This window comes from Podarcis erhardii (genome assembly GCF_964252035.2).
Source record: "Podarcis erhardii genome assembly, chromosome: 7".
Lineage (NCBI taxonomy): Eukaryota > Metazoa > Chordata > Lepidosauria > Squamata > Lacertidae > Podarcis > Podarcis erhardii.
In genome coordinates this window covers 54581849-54597461 of record NC_138511.1, presented here as the reverse complement: position 1 = coordinate 54597461, position 15613 = coordinate 54581849, and the positions used below count along the sequence as shown (strand labels likewise).

At 45.5% G+C, this 15613-nt stretch overlaps 1 protein-coding gene across 2 annotated transcripts in view; it reads left to right on the top strand.

Annotated features, from left to right (window-relative positions):
- Nucleotides 1-15613, top strand: part of ST3GAL2 (ST3 beta-galactoside alpha-2,3-sialyltransferase 2) — a 38770-nt gene that overhangs the window by 17806 nt on the left and 5351 nt on the right. For both annotated transcript variants that reach the window (XM_081872098.1, XM_081872099.1), the window contains exons 2-6: nt 884-2168; nt 7796-7989; nt 9787-9966; nt 10468-10513; nt 11039-11158. In XM_081872098.1, the coding sequence (XP_081728224.1) occupies nt 1830-2168; nt 7796-7989; nt 9787-9966; nt 10468-10513; nt 11039-11158 (879 nt within the window). In that variant the 5' untranslated portion in view covers nt 884-1829. The remainder of the gene's footprint in view (nt 1-883; nt 2169-7795; nt 7990-9786; nt 9967-10467; nt 10514-11038; nt 11159-15613) is intronic.

Below are 15613 nucleotides of genomic sequence, written 5' to 3'. Positions count from 1 at the left end.
CAGCAGCCTGCAGTATTGGCTGCTGTTGGAGTGTCAGAACTGATCCAAAGCCAGGCTGGGTTGGGAAAGATGGGCTGTTTGTCCTGTTTGATTAAAATAAAGGAACAAGCTTGGTTTGTGGATGTGCTGTTCTTTTCTGCAGAATTCCAAGACGTGATTCTAGGAGAATGACTAAAACCAGCTGGATGTCATGTTGTGGGCAATTGCCTGCTTTTATTTTATAAGAGCATGTTTCTATCCCTGGGGTTCAGTCCTTACTAGTAAAAGGACATGATGCAAGACAGTGAGAAATGCAAAATTATGCCAGAAAGTGCCCAGAGCTGGGGGTGTGGTGCTTCTACTTTGAAAGGCAGTTCTAACTTGAAGCCTGACACCCACAGCCTGCAATACATTTGCACAACAGAGGGGGGTGGGTCCAGGAAAAGGGTTTTTCTTCAACCTTCTGCGTTAGTTCTTGGAGACCAGTGTGGCAATCTGAGGCTTTGACTACAAAGATTTATAGTGGTTTTCTATTCATGGCACAATTGATACAAAGGGAGAGAAGAAGCCCATGGAAAGCAGTCTTCTCTTTTTCTTACTGTGGTATCCTGGGGTGCGACTGGCTTGAGCCATCTGTAGTGGCCCTTCATCGTCTATCCTGCAGGAGAGGACTATTTCACACAAGTTCCCTGTTTCTTACAGGAGGGGAGGGGGGCTTGCATTGATCAGATGTTGCAACCAATAATTTGCCTTCCCTGAGGGCTGTTGGAGCATATTAGGGGGCGGGGGGGGGGGGGTCCCTTCTACCAGGCACCCTTGAGCTGAGGCTTACTCCCTCTTGCTGACCTTTGACAATTCTTCTTTTGCATATGTATCATTTTAAAATCCTCCTCTTTCTCTCCAGTTTCAGGGCTTTGTTGCAGCAGAACCTTTTCTGGGCCAGCAAGTGGAGAGGGAAAGATTGCCAAGGGATTATTTAAAAGCCTAAGCAGCTGAGGAGGAGGAGGAGGAGGAGGAGGAGGAGGAGGAGGAGGATGAGCCACGGGGACACTGCACTTCCACGTCTGCCAGATGCCAAATTGGAGAGGAAGTTGCAGGACTGAGCAGGAGCTGCGTCTGCAGACTGAGCGTGTGTGGCGGCAGCGGAGGGCGGAGAGAGTGCCTGGGCCACCCAAGCGGCAGCTGTCCCTGGGCAGCGCTGATCCAGATGTGCAGCTGCCAGCTCAGAGGCGAGGTCCTGGGATGGGAACTGGCAGGAGCTTCCCATCTGCTGGAGTGGTGGTGCTGAGGGAACGTGGCTCATTAACCCCGAGGATGGAGCTGCTCTGATACTCGGTAAACAGCTGCTTTCTCTTTCTCCGGCTGGGATGCAGAGCCTTGAAATGTGTGCCCAGGAGCAGACGGGACCATGGCGTTCTCCTTTGTATTAGGACAGGCTCTCCCCCTCCTCTCAGGAAGGAAAAGTACTCAGGCAGAGTTGGGGACCTAGTTTGCTGGGATAACCTGTGGAAACGGCTCTCTCTTGAGTCAAACAGTGGAAGAGGGCACAGGCTGCTCTTATTTTGCTCTTCTGTGGCCCAAATTCTGCATGCAAAAGGCTTGGGCGTAAGAAAGTTGTGACTGATGTAAGAAAACCCCAAAGAGAGGCTACCTGGGATGGTCTGTTCTAAACACCTGCCCGCATTTCCATGACTAAGTTGGTCTCTGCAGCACCTGGAGAACTGTGAGGGTTCCCAGAGGAAGCTTTTGAGAAGCCAAACGCTTTCTTTGCCAGCTTTCCCCCCTGCCTTTTTTTCTGTTGCAAGAGAGACACAGGCCAAGTGACCCTTCCTGGCCTCCCCTCCCCTCTCATGCCCACCATGAAGTTTTCGCTGCGCTTCTGGTTCCTCTCCACGGCTTTCCTGCTCGTCTTCATCATGTCCCTCCTTTTCACCTACTCCCACCACAGCATCGCCTACCTAGACCCCAATGGGCTGAACGGCATCCACAGGGTGAAGCTTGTTCCAGGCTATGCTGGTATGCAGCGCCTCAGCAAGGAGGGGCTCTTTGTGCGGAGCTGCACCTGTCACAGGTGCATGGTGGACGTGAGTGACTCAGAGTGGTTCGACACCCGTTACGACAGTAACATCTCCCCAGTGTGGACCAAAGAGAACATGGACTTGCCATTGGATGTCCAGAGGTGGTGGATGGTGAGTTTTTTGGGGACCAGGGACCGGGGGGGGGTGTTTGACATTCCTACTCCTATTACAACCACTTAGGGCAGCAAGACCAGGACAGCCTGCTAAGTCTATTTTTTTTTTTTTAATAATAATTTTTATTGATTTTACAACATAAACAAAAAACAAACAAACATAATGCGACTTCCCCAAACCTCTCCTTCACTGCATCCAAATTTCAAAATTTTTAGCAATTCTTCATCCCATTTTTATATTTAATTCTCTTTAAAAAGAGTTTCTGCTTTATAAATTTCGATTTATAGCTGTAATTCTTAGTGTCCAATCCCCTGACATCTTAACATTCCGAAATTTTACAACAATTTTTAAGATAGATTTTAAATTTTTTCCAGTCCTCCTCCACTGTCTCTTTCCTCTGGTCACGGATTCTGCCGGTCATCTCTGCCAGTCCCATAAATTCAGTCACCTTGGTCTGCCATTCTTCCAGAGTAGGTAATTCTTTAGTCTTCCAATACTTCGCCAAAAGGATTCTTGCTGCTGTTGTTGCGTACATAAAAAAGGTCCTATCTTTCTTTGGTACCAATTGGCCGACCATGCCCAGGAGAAAAGCCTCCGGTTTCTTTACAAATGTCCACTTAAGGATTTTCTTAATTTCATTATAGATCATTTCCCAGTAGGCCTTAATCCTATTATGTTTGCTGACTGGGAGCAGTTATGGACCACAGGTATTAAATTTACGGCATGTAGTGCCCTGAAAGAGAACATAATGAAAATGATCTATAGGTGGTACATGACCCCAGTCAAGCTTGCAAAGATATATCATTTGCCCAATAACAATTGCTGGAAGTGTAATGAATGTGAAGGAACCTTTTATCACCTTTGGTGGACCTGCCCAAGGATTACAGCCTGCTAAGTCTAAGCACCGTACAACAAAACTCCCAGCCTCCCAGCTGCTTAGTCTATATCTGGGCAAGGGAAATCAGACTGGGAGATACTGTCTAGATGACTAGATGAGGCAAAGCAAAGTTCCATATTTTGTACAATGATTCTTAAGCATTTTTGGACGAATTTGGCAGCTCTTGGTGTGCATTCTTCAAAATCTGTCTTTACGTACTGGTATATTATGAATGTAGATCTGAACACATGTTTATATCTTTGAGTCATAAGCTAACTTTCATAATCTTGAAACAAAGCTGCAGATTTGAAAATAAACTTTAAAAGTTTACACTAATGTATGAATGATGACCAGCTGCTCATAAAACTATTCTATTTTTTCCTGTTTTCCTTAACCCTTAACATAACAAGCCAGTTGGATGGCTGGAGCAAACCCCCACATATTTTTCATCTGTTCTTTTAAAGTAGGCACCACTAAGGTTTTCAGTCCTTGCCATACAGGACCCTGGTAGCTGTCATCCTATAGCTTGCCAAGGCAATGTGGTTTTGTTTTCTTTAATAAATTTTATTTTTGCATTTTCTATTTTACATAAATGAATGAATTAAATGCATAAACATATAATCCCCTTTGACTCCCCCCCAATTGTGGATCTTAATGTAATGATTTCCCCCTCTGCATCTCTTTCAAAACTCTATTTTTATAAATCCTTTGTCAACCCATAGTTCACATTTTTACTACAAGTCTTCTCTTACTTTGAGGTTTCCATCACTGCTGCACCACCTTACCATTGTTTTGAAACTGATTTCAAAATTCTCTTATGCACAAGAGAAGGTCATCCCCTGTTCACCATAAATACTTCCAGACCTGCATTTGAATATTATTGCTGAGGTCTGGAGCCCAGTTGTGCTATCAACTCTTTAACCTGCTTGTTTTGCAGTCATACTGTGACAAAATCTTTTCTATATTAAAAAGCAGGTGCTTATTGTTTTCCTCAGTCTTTTCAAAACCTGTTTTTTCTCCTTATCTCCCTGTGGTTTGTTCAATATCAAATGTTAAGGAAGGGCCATAGCTCAGTGGGAAAACATCTGCTTTGCATGCAGAAAGTCCTAGGTTCAATCCCCACCACCTCCAGGTGTGTCTGGGAGAGATCCCTGCCCTGAAACCCTGGAAAGCTACCATTGCCAGTCAGTGGATGCAATATAGTGGGCTGAACAAACCAAGGCTTTAACTTTATGTTCTGTGAGTACAGGACATGTTCAGCATAAAATTAAGTGCATCTGAAACTCTATTTGCTTCAATGGTGTAGATCTATCTACAACTGAGTTCCATCGCTTCCCAACAAATCACAGTTTATGTGTGTGTATTCTGTTTCATTTCCAAAATTCAAATAGCCCAAAATCAGAATTCTATCTTATGTCGAAATTAAATATCCGTGGAATGGTTATAACCCTTTGCTGTTCAAATATTATCAAATTGTATCCGTCATGTTTGTTTGAGAACCATAGTGGAGATGAGTAGTTGTTGTTCTTGTTGTTCTTGTTCTTGTTGTTACTATTAAAATTTCTTTGCCGCCCTTCACCTGTAATAAGCCAAAACAATACCCCTCCACTCCAAATTCAGCTTGGAGTTTTTTAAAAAGATTATAATGTAATTCAAAAAATTAACAAGTTTCTTAGTGGTTCCCATCAAGCTCTCTGGTACTACTGCTGGTATAATTTACAGTGCTATGATTAATCTAGGTGAAATAACACCTTGCCTAGAAGTGATCACCCAAAGGCTTCTCTCCCCAAAGGCCAGATGGAATGCAGTTTTTGGGTTGTCTTAGTGGAGGGATGACTAAAAGTCACATTAAAGCCTTTCCCTAGATCTCTGAAGTTTTAAGAGTGATTTACCTCCGGGCACCCCTCCACCACCCCAAGAATAAAAAATCCCAGGATTTTTTTTTGTTGATTCTTCCTTTTAAGCACCTCTAATGCACCATCAAATTCTGTCCATTCCATATTTTCCATGTCATGACATCATCCAAAAGCCCTTCTTCTGGTACCAGGGCCATTGTGTGGCTAGCAGTTGGCTGCCTTGGGCTCCTTTGGGTGGAAAGGTGGGCTACAAATGGAATAATCAAACTAATAGCGTGTGCTCAAGTAGCAGCTGACCAGGAGTGCTTTTTATCAGTTGTACATGGCAATAGGGCTTCCTAGACGTGTGGCTTGTTATCTTGCCTGCAAATCTTAAATATCTATTCTTCAGCATCTGCAGACAAGGCCTTGCAATACATTCTTCCAGGGTCAAGTGACAAAGATGGTACAGGCACCATTTCATTGAAAGCTGCTTTGGTTTGCTTTTCTCCTCTGCAGGAGTTTTCCCTTTAGTGCAAGGGGAGGAGAACCAGAAACCTGCAGTCTAAACAGAGCCATGACTCATGCATGTGTAGGTTGCTTGGCTTTTGCTTCCCTCTGCCGTTTGGGCAGAACCAAGGTTTGTGCCTCTCCAGATGTGTTCTTAGTTTGGGTGTTGGTACTTGGGAAGAAGCAACCAGCTCCAGCCTCTGCCTCTGCCTGGGATAGCCTGCTTCTTCCTCTCCTCTCCTTTTGCCCATCCAGCAGCACCATCTGTTTGAAGAAAGCTGCAGAGCTTTTTGCTGAGTGACTGAGGCTGGATTTGCTGCAGGGGCTGAACTTCTCACCTTTCTTAAAAGGCCCAGATTGGTGCTCTCTTTGTGTAACTGCAAAGAAGAATAAGGAAGCAGCAGGCCAGCTGTTCTTTGCCTCGAATGTTTCCTTCACTCTTCCCCAGCCTAGTGCCATCCATTTGTCATACTAGCTCAGTCGGTGGAGCTAGGGCCATGGGTTAGAGCCCCACATTGAGTAAAATATTCCTGCATTGCAGGGGGTTGGACTAGATTGCCCTTGTGGTCCCTTCCAGCTCTACAATTCTATGGTTCTACAGTTTCTACCAGCATGGTTTTGCTGGCTGAGGCTGATGGAAGTCGTAGCCCAAAGCATCTGGGTGGGGGTGGGGAGGTACCAGGTTGGGGGTGGCTGATTTGCTCCTGCCAGGAGTAGTTCTCCAGGGTCCTCAGCAGAGAAGGGCTTTTCCTAGTCCTGCTACCTTTTAACTGGGGATTCTGAGGAGCCAGGTGAGGATACCTGGGGGGAAGGCACCATCCATCCTCTAAGCATCTCTGGCACTGGGAAGAGCAAGAGGCCATATGCAAGAACCACTTTCTGCCTTCCTGAGGATATGATGAAGAAGAGTAGAAGAGTTTGGATTTGATATCCCGCTTTATCACTACCTGAAGGAGTCTCAAAGCAGCTAACATTCTCCTTTCCCTCCCTCCCCCACAACAAACACTCTGTGAGGTGAGTGGGGCTGAGAGACTTCAAAGAAGTGTGACTAGCCCAAGGTCACTCAGCAGCTGCATGTGGAGGAGCGGAGACTTGAACCTGGTTCACCAGATTACGAGTCTACTGCTCTTAACCACTACACCACACTGGCTCTCAATATGATAGCTGGTTCTTGCTGTATATGGTTTGGTTTGTCCCTCTTAGGCCACCTCTGCAGACGAGAACTTTCTTCTTCTTTTTGAATTTAATGTTTGGCAGGTAAACAACCAACCAAACAGAACAGAGCAACAACGCAACCTTTTCTTATGTCACCAAGGAAGTCGAAACCATATCTCACCATTTGTTGTCCTCCAGAGATATGTCACCAGTCCTGGGAATAGTCTTTCATTTCTTGTTTTTAACCAAAGTCAGTTCTCCAAAGATTTAGTGGAGAACTTTCTTAGGGCCTGCTGCAGGAAAGGCTGGCCCCCAACTATCCCACCCCACTGTTTCTTTTGTCCAGCAGAGTGTGGACATGCAGGGCAGAATTCCCAGGACCAAGAAGTGCTTCATATTCTTCTTTGGCTTCTGCACATTTCTGAATATACAGCAGCAGGAAATGCCATCTCACACTCTGCTTTTCAGCCTCCCATCTTTTGTAACACATCTCCTCCACTCCCCACTTCTTTATTTTTCAGTTTCAAAAAACGCATATAACAAGCAATCCCCATATAACCCCCAAGAAACATATGTGAATATACAAAGTAAATGCTACAGTCAAACAATAAGCAGGTTAGTACAATAGTTCATGCTTGATTAGGGCAGTTAAGGGTCTTCTACTCTCTGTTTTAACCGATTGTCCCAGAGTAAGGCATGGGTAGCTGGTGGTGGGTGGACAACATTGTCCTTTCCGTTGTACTGAATTAAACATCCACCTTATAGTTCCTCTGGTCTTCGTCTTCCTGAATTAAAAATTAAATAATTAATTCTTATGGTCATCTGTAAACAGATTTAATAAAGCTAGCCTTGGATCAGGTTGTATCACCTGTCCTGTAATAGAAGAAACTTCTTCAAAGACTAATTTCCAAAATAATTGGAAAACAGGTATGCATTCACACCACATATTGCAACACACCTTGACTCCTGGGGAAAGAGGCTTGTTAATACCCTGGATTGGATCTTGATGTTATATTTGCATGTTGCTTTTCCCCAAATATGCTTGAGCTAGTGCAGCGGCTCACATAAATCGTAGCCCTATCAAATTTCATTTTATCAGAATAACAAAAGCAGTACAATATATATCTGAAATTCATAAAAGAAAATCACAGAAGCATATTTAGTATACCACACTAACTAACAGCAGGCTGCTTGGTGCCTGTGGGGTGTTCACTTTGGCCTCATGTTGCCCTCTCCTTTCCCTGCAGATGCTACAGCCGCAGTTCAAGTCCCACAACCTGAATGAAGTATTGGGGAAGCTCTTCCAGATTGTCCCTGGAGAGAACCCATACAGCTCCCAGAACTCTCAGCCGTGCCGCCGCTGTGCTGTGGTTGGCAACTCGGGCAACTTGCAAGGCTCTGGTTATGGCAGGGAAATCAATGGGCATGACTTCATCATGAGGTGAGTGACTGGGAGGGCCTGATCCCTCTGTGTCTTGGGCTGTCTTCTCTCCATCATTGCTGGGTTGGCTCTTGCATCGGAGAACAGCAGCCCAGCAAACATTGGGGACGAAGAAAGCAGCAGCAACAGCTGGCGCTTCCTGCCTCTTCCACTCCAGTTTCTCTTCCTGCCAAGGAAGGAGGTTTGACTCCCAGCCCCTCTTGCCTGGCCAAGTGACCATCTGACTTCTTGGCGATTCTCTGTTGGTCACCCTCAGACACCCCACCAGCTGTCCAAGGAACAGATAACTGTGCTTGCGTTTCGTTGCTGCTGCGTGAAAGTTTCCAGAAGCTCTGCCAGCATATGGGGTCTGTCACTGTGCAGACACTGCTTTGCAATTTGCAATAGTATTAACTTGTTTCTGGGTTGGCTCAAAACAGGCCTAAAGTGGCTGAAACTGTTTCCCAAAGAAAGGCCTGGAAAGTTGGCATTTCAACTGGAAGCAAAAAAATTAAAATTAAAATTGATGAACTTGGACAAGCTTGGACCCCTACTTTGTTAGTGTCTTGACTCCTCGTCATTGTTTCTGGTGGCTGCTCTTGAGTCCCCTGAACTGAGTAGTTTTCCCTTGAATGCATGAGATGGGATGACCTTCTACCACTCTGACAGGATTGCCGGCAGTGCAGAGTCAGTTCAGGTGTTTGGCTGCAGGTCAATATGGCATTTGGATGGTGTTGTCAAGTGGACACTTGGTTAATCGTATTCGTTCCTCCACCTCTTCTCTCCTGCTCTCCCTCCAACTCCCCGCTCCTTTCATCTCATGGCTTTCTGCAGTTGCAGCCCTGTAGATAGGGGGCTCTTGTGTTCTTGTACAGCACCTAGCACATATGAGATGCTTTTGCAAATAACACATAAGTGGTGTGGGGAACTGAGTTCTCATTCTGAATCCAGCTGACTGTGGAAGAGCGGTGCCTTAGCAGTGTCTGCCCCACCACAGCACCCCTTTCCGGACCCTTTTTTTGCAGCTATAAGAGCTTCATCCTTCATCACCTTGCTGCCATCTAGTGGCAGATCTCTCAAAAAGCAGCTTGTGGTGAAGCATCCTGCAGCGTCCCTGGTGGACAGGGTTCCCAGCTGCCCTTAAATAGCAGGTGATGAGATCCAGGTGTTTCTCTGCCAGCTCTGGAATCACATCCTGGATGGGGCTTGGCTGCCTCCTGTGAAGCAATGCAGCCTCTCCTTTCTCAGTGAAGCAAAACCCTCAGGTCTTGCTCCTTGGTATTACTATAACTGGGCCTAATGTTATGATTTTGCCTAACTTGGCAACTGGTGGGTGATCCAGGACTGAGCTGAAAAACTTTGCTCCCTCCAGTGTTTGTTGGAGATGGGAGAGGCTGAGTTCTGCCGCTGTTTGTATTTGAGGAGAGCCAGAGTCAGCAGTGTGGCTGTTTTCACCAGTATTGCCCCAAACTAGAGGGCTGCAGCGATTAGGCTGGGTAGGATTAGTTGCATCTGCTGCTGCAGAATATTTGGGCTTCAAGGCGATGCGAAGGAGCCACCATTTGTCTTCTGCAAATAGTTATAAAGGCACTGTGATTCTTCACTGTATGCTGTTATCACTGCAGTGTAAAAACTGTGCAAGTACCCCCCCCCCCAAAAGAATATTTTTGTGTTCAGAGGCTAGGTTGAGCTGCAACACACACACACACACACACACACACACACACACACACACACACACCTTTTTGTAATAATGAAATGCTCCAGACCACAACTTCAGCAAATGCTTCTCCCTTCTCCCCTATTCTTTCCTTGCAGAATGAACCAGGCCCCTACAGTGGGCTTTGAGGCAGATGTTGGGAGTAGGACAACCCATCACTTCATGTACCCAGAAAGTGCCAAGAACCTGCCGGCCAACGTTAGCTTTGTTCTCGTGCCCTTCAAAGCCCTGGACCTGCTGTGGATGGCAAGCGCCTTGTCGACGGGCCAGATCCGATTGTATGTATCCTGCATTGCAGGGGGTTAAGCTTGGAAGACCCTTTGGATACCTTCCAACTCCACAATTCCATGATTCTATCCCTCCCAGTGAGGCAAAGATGGACAGTCCTGGCCAACAGGCACCGTGTCATTTCCTGGGGACAAGTAATTCCCATTCCTGTGCCTTCAACCCTTTCTGGACCTTGTCTTGGGTAGCATGCTGGTCCCACCCATTATTATTTTTCAGTGTATGGCTAAATGTTTGAAAGCAAAAGGTTGCTTCCAGGGTGTAAGCAGAACAGACAGTCCACACTTGAATGTTTTACACAAAATGAGGGGTGTAACATACATAAAGGTAAACTCCAGAGCTGCTTGGTTCAATTTCAGGTTGGTCCAGCCCCCAGTTAATATGGAGAAGTGACAGAAAGAGGGAAGGGAGGGCAGAGGGAGCAATTGAGCAGAGCAAGAGGGGAGTGAGGAGCATCTCATTCTCATTCTTTCTCCCTTCTGCTTCTCTCATAGCACTTATGCGCCCGTGAAGCCTTTCCTTCGGGTGGACAAAGACAAGGTAAGTCTGGCCCTCATGGAGGAGAGGAAAGGGATGCTCTGAAAATATCCATGTTGGCTTCATCTGCATGGATATTTTCTAAATTCTCATCTCTCTTAAGATAGCTTGAGAAGCAAGTTTTTTGGGTTTTTGGGTTGGTTGGTTCTGCTAAAAATACAAACAGTTCTTGAATACTATATGCATTACTATACACATACACACTCCAGGTTTCCTAAGGTAATCAGATACATTTTTTAAAATGGAAGTCGCTCTGCACCACAAAGGGCAACTGAGCATCAAGCAACAGCAATGAGTCCAGGATTACCCCCAAGCTGCTTATGCACTCCTTCAGAGGGTGTGTAACCCCATCAAGAGCAGGCAACTTCCCAGCCACCCGGTCTAGGGAACCACCCACTAACAGTGCCTCAGTTTTTTCCTCTGAACTGTGTGGACTGAGACTGAAATACTCAATGGCCATGTGGAGGGGCTTCCCACAGAGAAAGCACTGCCTGTTGTGATGTTGTCTTCCGTGATTTGTGTCCTTAGGTTCAAATCTACAACCCAGCTTTCTTCAAATACATCCATGACCGATGGACAGAGCACCACGGACGCTACCCTTCCACGGGGATGCTGGTCCTGTTCTTTGCCTTGCATGTTTGTGATGAGGTGGGTTCTTAAGTAGCTGGAGAGGCTTCCTAGCCTGTAAAGACAGATTTCATGTTGCAGAGGGAGGGCCACCGCCTGGAAGTTGGCAGGCTCCTCTGGTCTATTTAACAGGCTGGATGCAATAGTGTGTGTATGTGTGTGTGCACACAGTCAGATTTTGATCAGCTTCCTGCCCATCTGGAACTGGTACAGGCCCGCCTTATCTTGAGCCCAAGCAGAGCGTCGTCACGCAGCAAAAGGATAATCTACCTGATAACCTGTTGTCATCAGTGTGTCTACAGGGTTAGCATCCATCAGGTTTAGTTTGCTTAACACATCAGCAATTTTCCGTGACTGGTGTACTAGAATGTTACCATCTTGATCTCTCTCTATTTCCAGAGATAGGTAGTTGTTTACCTCACCAAGATCTTTCATGTCAAAGTGTTCTTTCAGTTGAGCTAGGGCGTTATTGTACATTGTGACATCCTTCCAAAAGAACAAAATATCCTCAACATAAAACAAGCAATACAGCTTCTTTTGCCCCTCCTCTTTGACAAATACACATGGATCAACTTTCCCTTGCTGAAAACCTAGAGAAAACAATACTTCAGTGAGTTTAGTGTGCCAGCACCGTGCACTCTGTTTGAGACCATAAAGGGACTTCTTCAGAGCACAAACAAATCCCTGTTTTACCTGTACGCCATCAGGTGGAAGCATATAAAGAGATTCACCTAGAGATCCGTATAAAAATGCTGTATTCACATCGTGGTGAGAAACGTGTAGATTCTCCTCTGCAGCGAGCTTGAGCATAAGCCTAACGCTCTCATACCTCACAGTGGGTGAGTAGGTCTCGTGATAGTCTTCTCCTGGTACCTGTAAAAAACCTCTGGCTACCAGTCTGGCTTTGTGTCTGACTATCTTGCCATTTTGATCTGTCTTCGCTTTGAAGACCCATTTGCTTCCAAATAGTTTCATTCCTGGAACTACTGGAACTAGCTCCCATGTTTTGTTCCTCTCCAAGTAATCAAGCTCAGCCTTCATGGCATTTAACCATAGCTCAGCTTCCTTTGAATCCAAATCCTGGATTTCTTGGAAGCTTGAAGGTTCAAATACCTTCTTGGAGCTTTTAACAGCTGCCACTGCTGTTTTAGCAAATTCATCAGCAAATCTCTTTGGAGGTCTGCCTTTAGTGGCTCTTTGTGACCTGTGAATTAGTTATAGGTCTTCAACACTTTCTTCTTCCTTCTTAGGAGAAAAGTGGCCTATAGTGAACAGTGGTTCCTCCAATTCTTGATCAGAGCCTTCAGAGGGTCGCATAGAGGCTTTCGCACTCTTGAAATCCTCTGAATCATCTGATTCATACTCAGGATCAGGACCTTGATCAGTGGGTGTGGGTTGTTGCGGCAGCTGTGGCTGTTGCTGCTGCTGTTGCTGTGGCTGTTGCCTATCCTCAGTCTCACCACTGTCATCAGGATAACATTGGAAAATTCCCACATTCTCCCCCCACTTGGCATTGTACTCAACACTTCTTGTGAGCCTAATTGTCTTAGATTCAGTCATCATTATTCTGTAAGAACCTTTCTGATAACCTAGAAAAATACCATGCAAACCACGCTTACCTAACTTGGAGCTTTGTGGTGTGTGAACCCACATGTCAGAACCAAAAATTCTCATGTGCTTGATGTATGGCTTCTTGCCAAACATCTTTTCATAGGGGGTACAACCAATCGATGGTGATAACCTGCGATTATAACTGTAAACAAAACAGGCGAGAGATTCGGCCCAATAACTCTCTGGAAGATTGGCATCATGCAGCAAGGTTTTCAATCCTTGAAGCAATGTTTGATTTGCTCTCTCACAAAGTCCGTTCTGCCATGGCGAACGAGGACTAGACAAATCATGTTGAATTCCTTTCTCAGTCAGAAAAGCTTCAAACTGCTGAAAAGTGAATCCCCCCCCCGCCGCGGTCAGTGAAAAGAGTCTTTATCTTCTTACCATGCACATTTTCCAACCAAGCACAGAATTCCTTGAACCTAGGAAAAGCCTCTGATTTCTGCTTGAGAATGTACACATAAATATACCTGGAAAATGCATCAATGAGAACCGTTAAGTACCTGTTTCACCAAAAGAGGGCGATAGTGGACCAACTAAATCAGCATGCACTACCTGGTATGGTTCTGTAGCTTGTCTACTAGACACCTTACCTTTCGCAGCCATTTTCACCTTGTTTGCTGGGCATGCCTTACATTTCATGTGGTACCTGCAGGGTTTAATAGTCATACCTTCAACCAAGGCAGGCATTTTGGATACTGCCTCAAAATGCAAATGACCAAATTTCCTGTGAAAATCATGAATACATCCTACATGCAAAACCTTGTTAGAACCTGCAATGCAACAAGTTTCATCCTGCACATCATCAAAATACAATACAAACAAACAATCAACATATTCAGCATATAATACATAATCGTTTTTCTTTGTGATGGTGCACTTCTTGTTCTTGAAAGAAACATCAATGTTCTGTTCATTCAGCTGCGGAACGTTGAGTAGATTGTGTGCAGCATCTGGAACGTAGAGAAGATTGTGAATCGACAAGTCCAAACTGTGAAGAACAACAGTTCCGTAGCCTTGACTGGAGATCGTGTGGTCATCCGCCTGGTGAATCGCACCTTCCTGCGGTGTAAAAGACACTAACAGTCGCTTGTCGTTGCATATGTGGCACGTCGCTCCTGAGTCAATCACGAATAACGATCTAGATGTCTTCTGGACCTTTGCAACCTTTGAAGTGAAGCGTGAGACCATTGCCTTGTGCTGCGTTGTCCTGGACACCGGACCTTTGCCTTTTCCACGCGTTGAACTTTCGCTGCGCTGCTCTGTCTTGGCCCTGGGATGTTTGCATTCCCTCTTCATATGGCCTAGATGTCCACACGAGTAGCATTTAACTGCCTTCAAAGCTTTGGCGCCATTAGTGGTTCCACTGCATTCTGGGATGACGTCTGTGAAGACTCCCTCCTATCCGATGCAGCTAGCACCTCGGCGGTCAGCTTCATTCTGAATCACGGCAGTAACATGTGCTACTGTGATCTGAGCAGTTGGCAAAACAGCAGTCTTGAGTGGCAACGGATTCCCAACTTGAACCCAAAGAGTGTAGTATCATGAAGGAATACACAGCCTCTGGAAAGGTGAGACCTCTCTGTTGCAGCTCATGTCTCAGATTCTGCATCTCCATCAGATGAGCACGTACATCTGCACCTTCAGCAAGTGCCATATCATGCAACTTGGCATAGTAGAACAAAGAAGCACCAGCTTCTGTTCTTAAATGAGAATCTCTTAAAGTGTCCCAGATTTCTCTGGCTGAGGCCTTATCACACAATAGACATAGCTCTTCTGGGGAGACTAGCAATGTAAGAGTTCCCCTTGCTTTGGAATCCTTAGCTGCCCATTCATCCATCATCGGAACTGGGGGGGGTGTCTGTTATTACTTCAAACAGACCCTCTTTTCGCAGAAGAGCCTCTGCGTACAACACCCATTCAGCGTAATTCTTTTTATCGAGCTTTGGAATCCCAAAAACTTCAGCTAGCCTTGCATTAGCCATCTCTGCTGTTTTAAACAAGCTGTGTCTGCTTACAGCAGCTGCATTCCAAAAGCACTTTCAAAAGCACTTTCGAGCCTCTGCCGCAGCAAAAAACTGCTTTGGCTTAAAAGTTCAAAGTCCAGCCTTAAAGCCATTAATTAGGAACTGGCAGGCTGCCCATAGTAAGAGCACATACCTCTCATCAATCTTCTTGACGCGCAGAGCAGATAACGCCACGTTGCCTCTGCCGACATTCCAATCCTCTGGGCCCATAACCAAAAATGTCAGATTTTGATCAGCTTCCTGCCCATCTGGAACTGGTACAGGCCCATCTTATCTTGAGCCCAAGCAGAGCGTCGTCACACAGCAAAAGGATAAGTAGGTATTGTGCTACATGCTAAATTTTATTTACACTCTATGCTGAGAGAATACAAACATCCATTCTGCCTCTGTGAGAGCAGAGAAGCAACTCCTCTCGACACAAAGAAACCGAGAGAACACTGAAAAACAGGAAACCAGTGTACATCACATCCAGTCTCCCATTCCCATGGGAACCCAACAGTAACTCTGACTGTGGAATATAAACATTGTCTTGTGACAAGCAGTTGCTGTACACTGAGGGAAATAGAAACCAACACACATGTGTGCCTGTGTGTGTTTTAAAGGGGAGGCGAGGGAGACAGAATGTAAAAAGGTGGGCCACTGTTGCCGACCACTCAGCACAGAGATTCAACACAAGGCAGGATCATGGACAGGTCTGCTAGTTTTACTTAATTATATGATAGTACATTAATTCACACACACACACACACACACACACACACACACTTTTGGACATAATAATAAAATATGCTGTAAATTGAGAGATAGAAGAGATTATAACCAAACAACCTGATGGGGA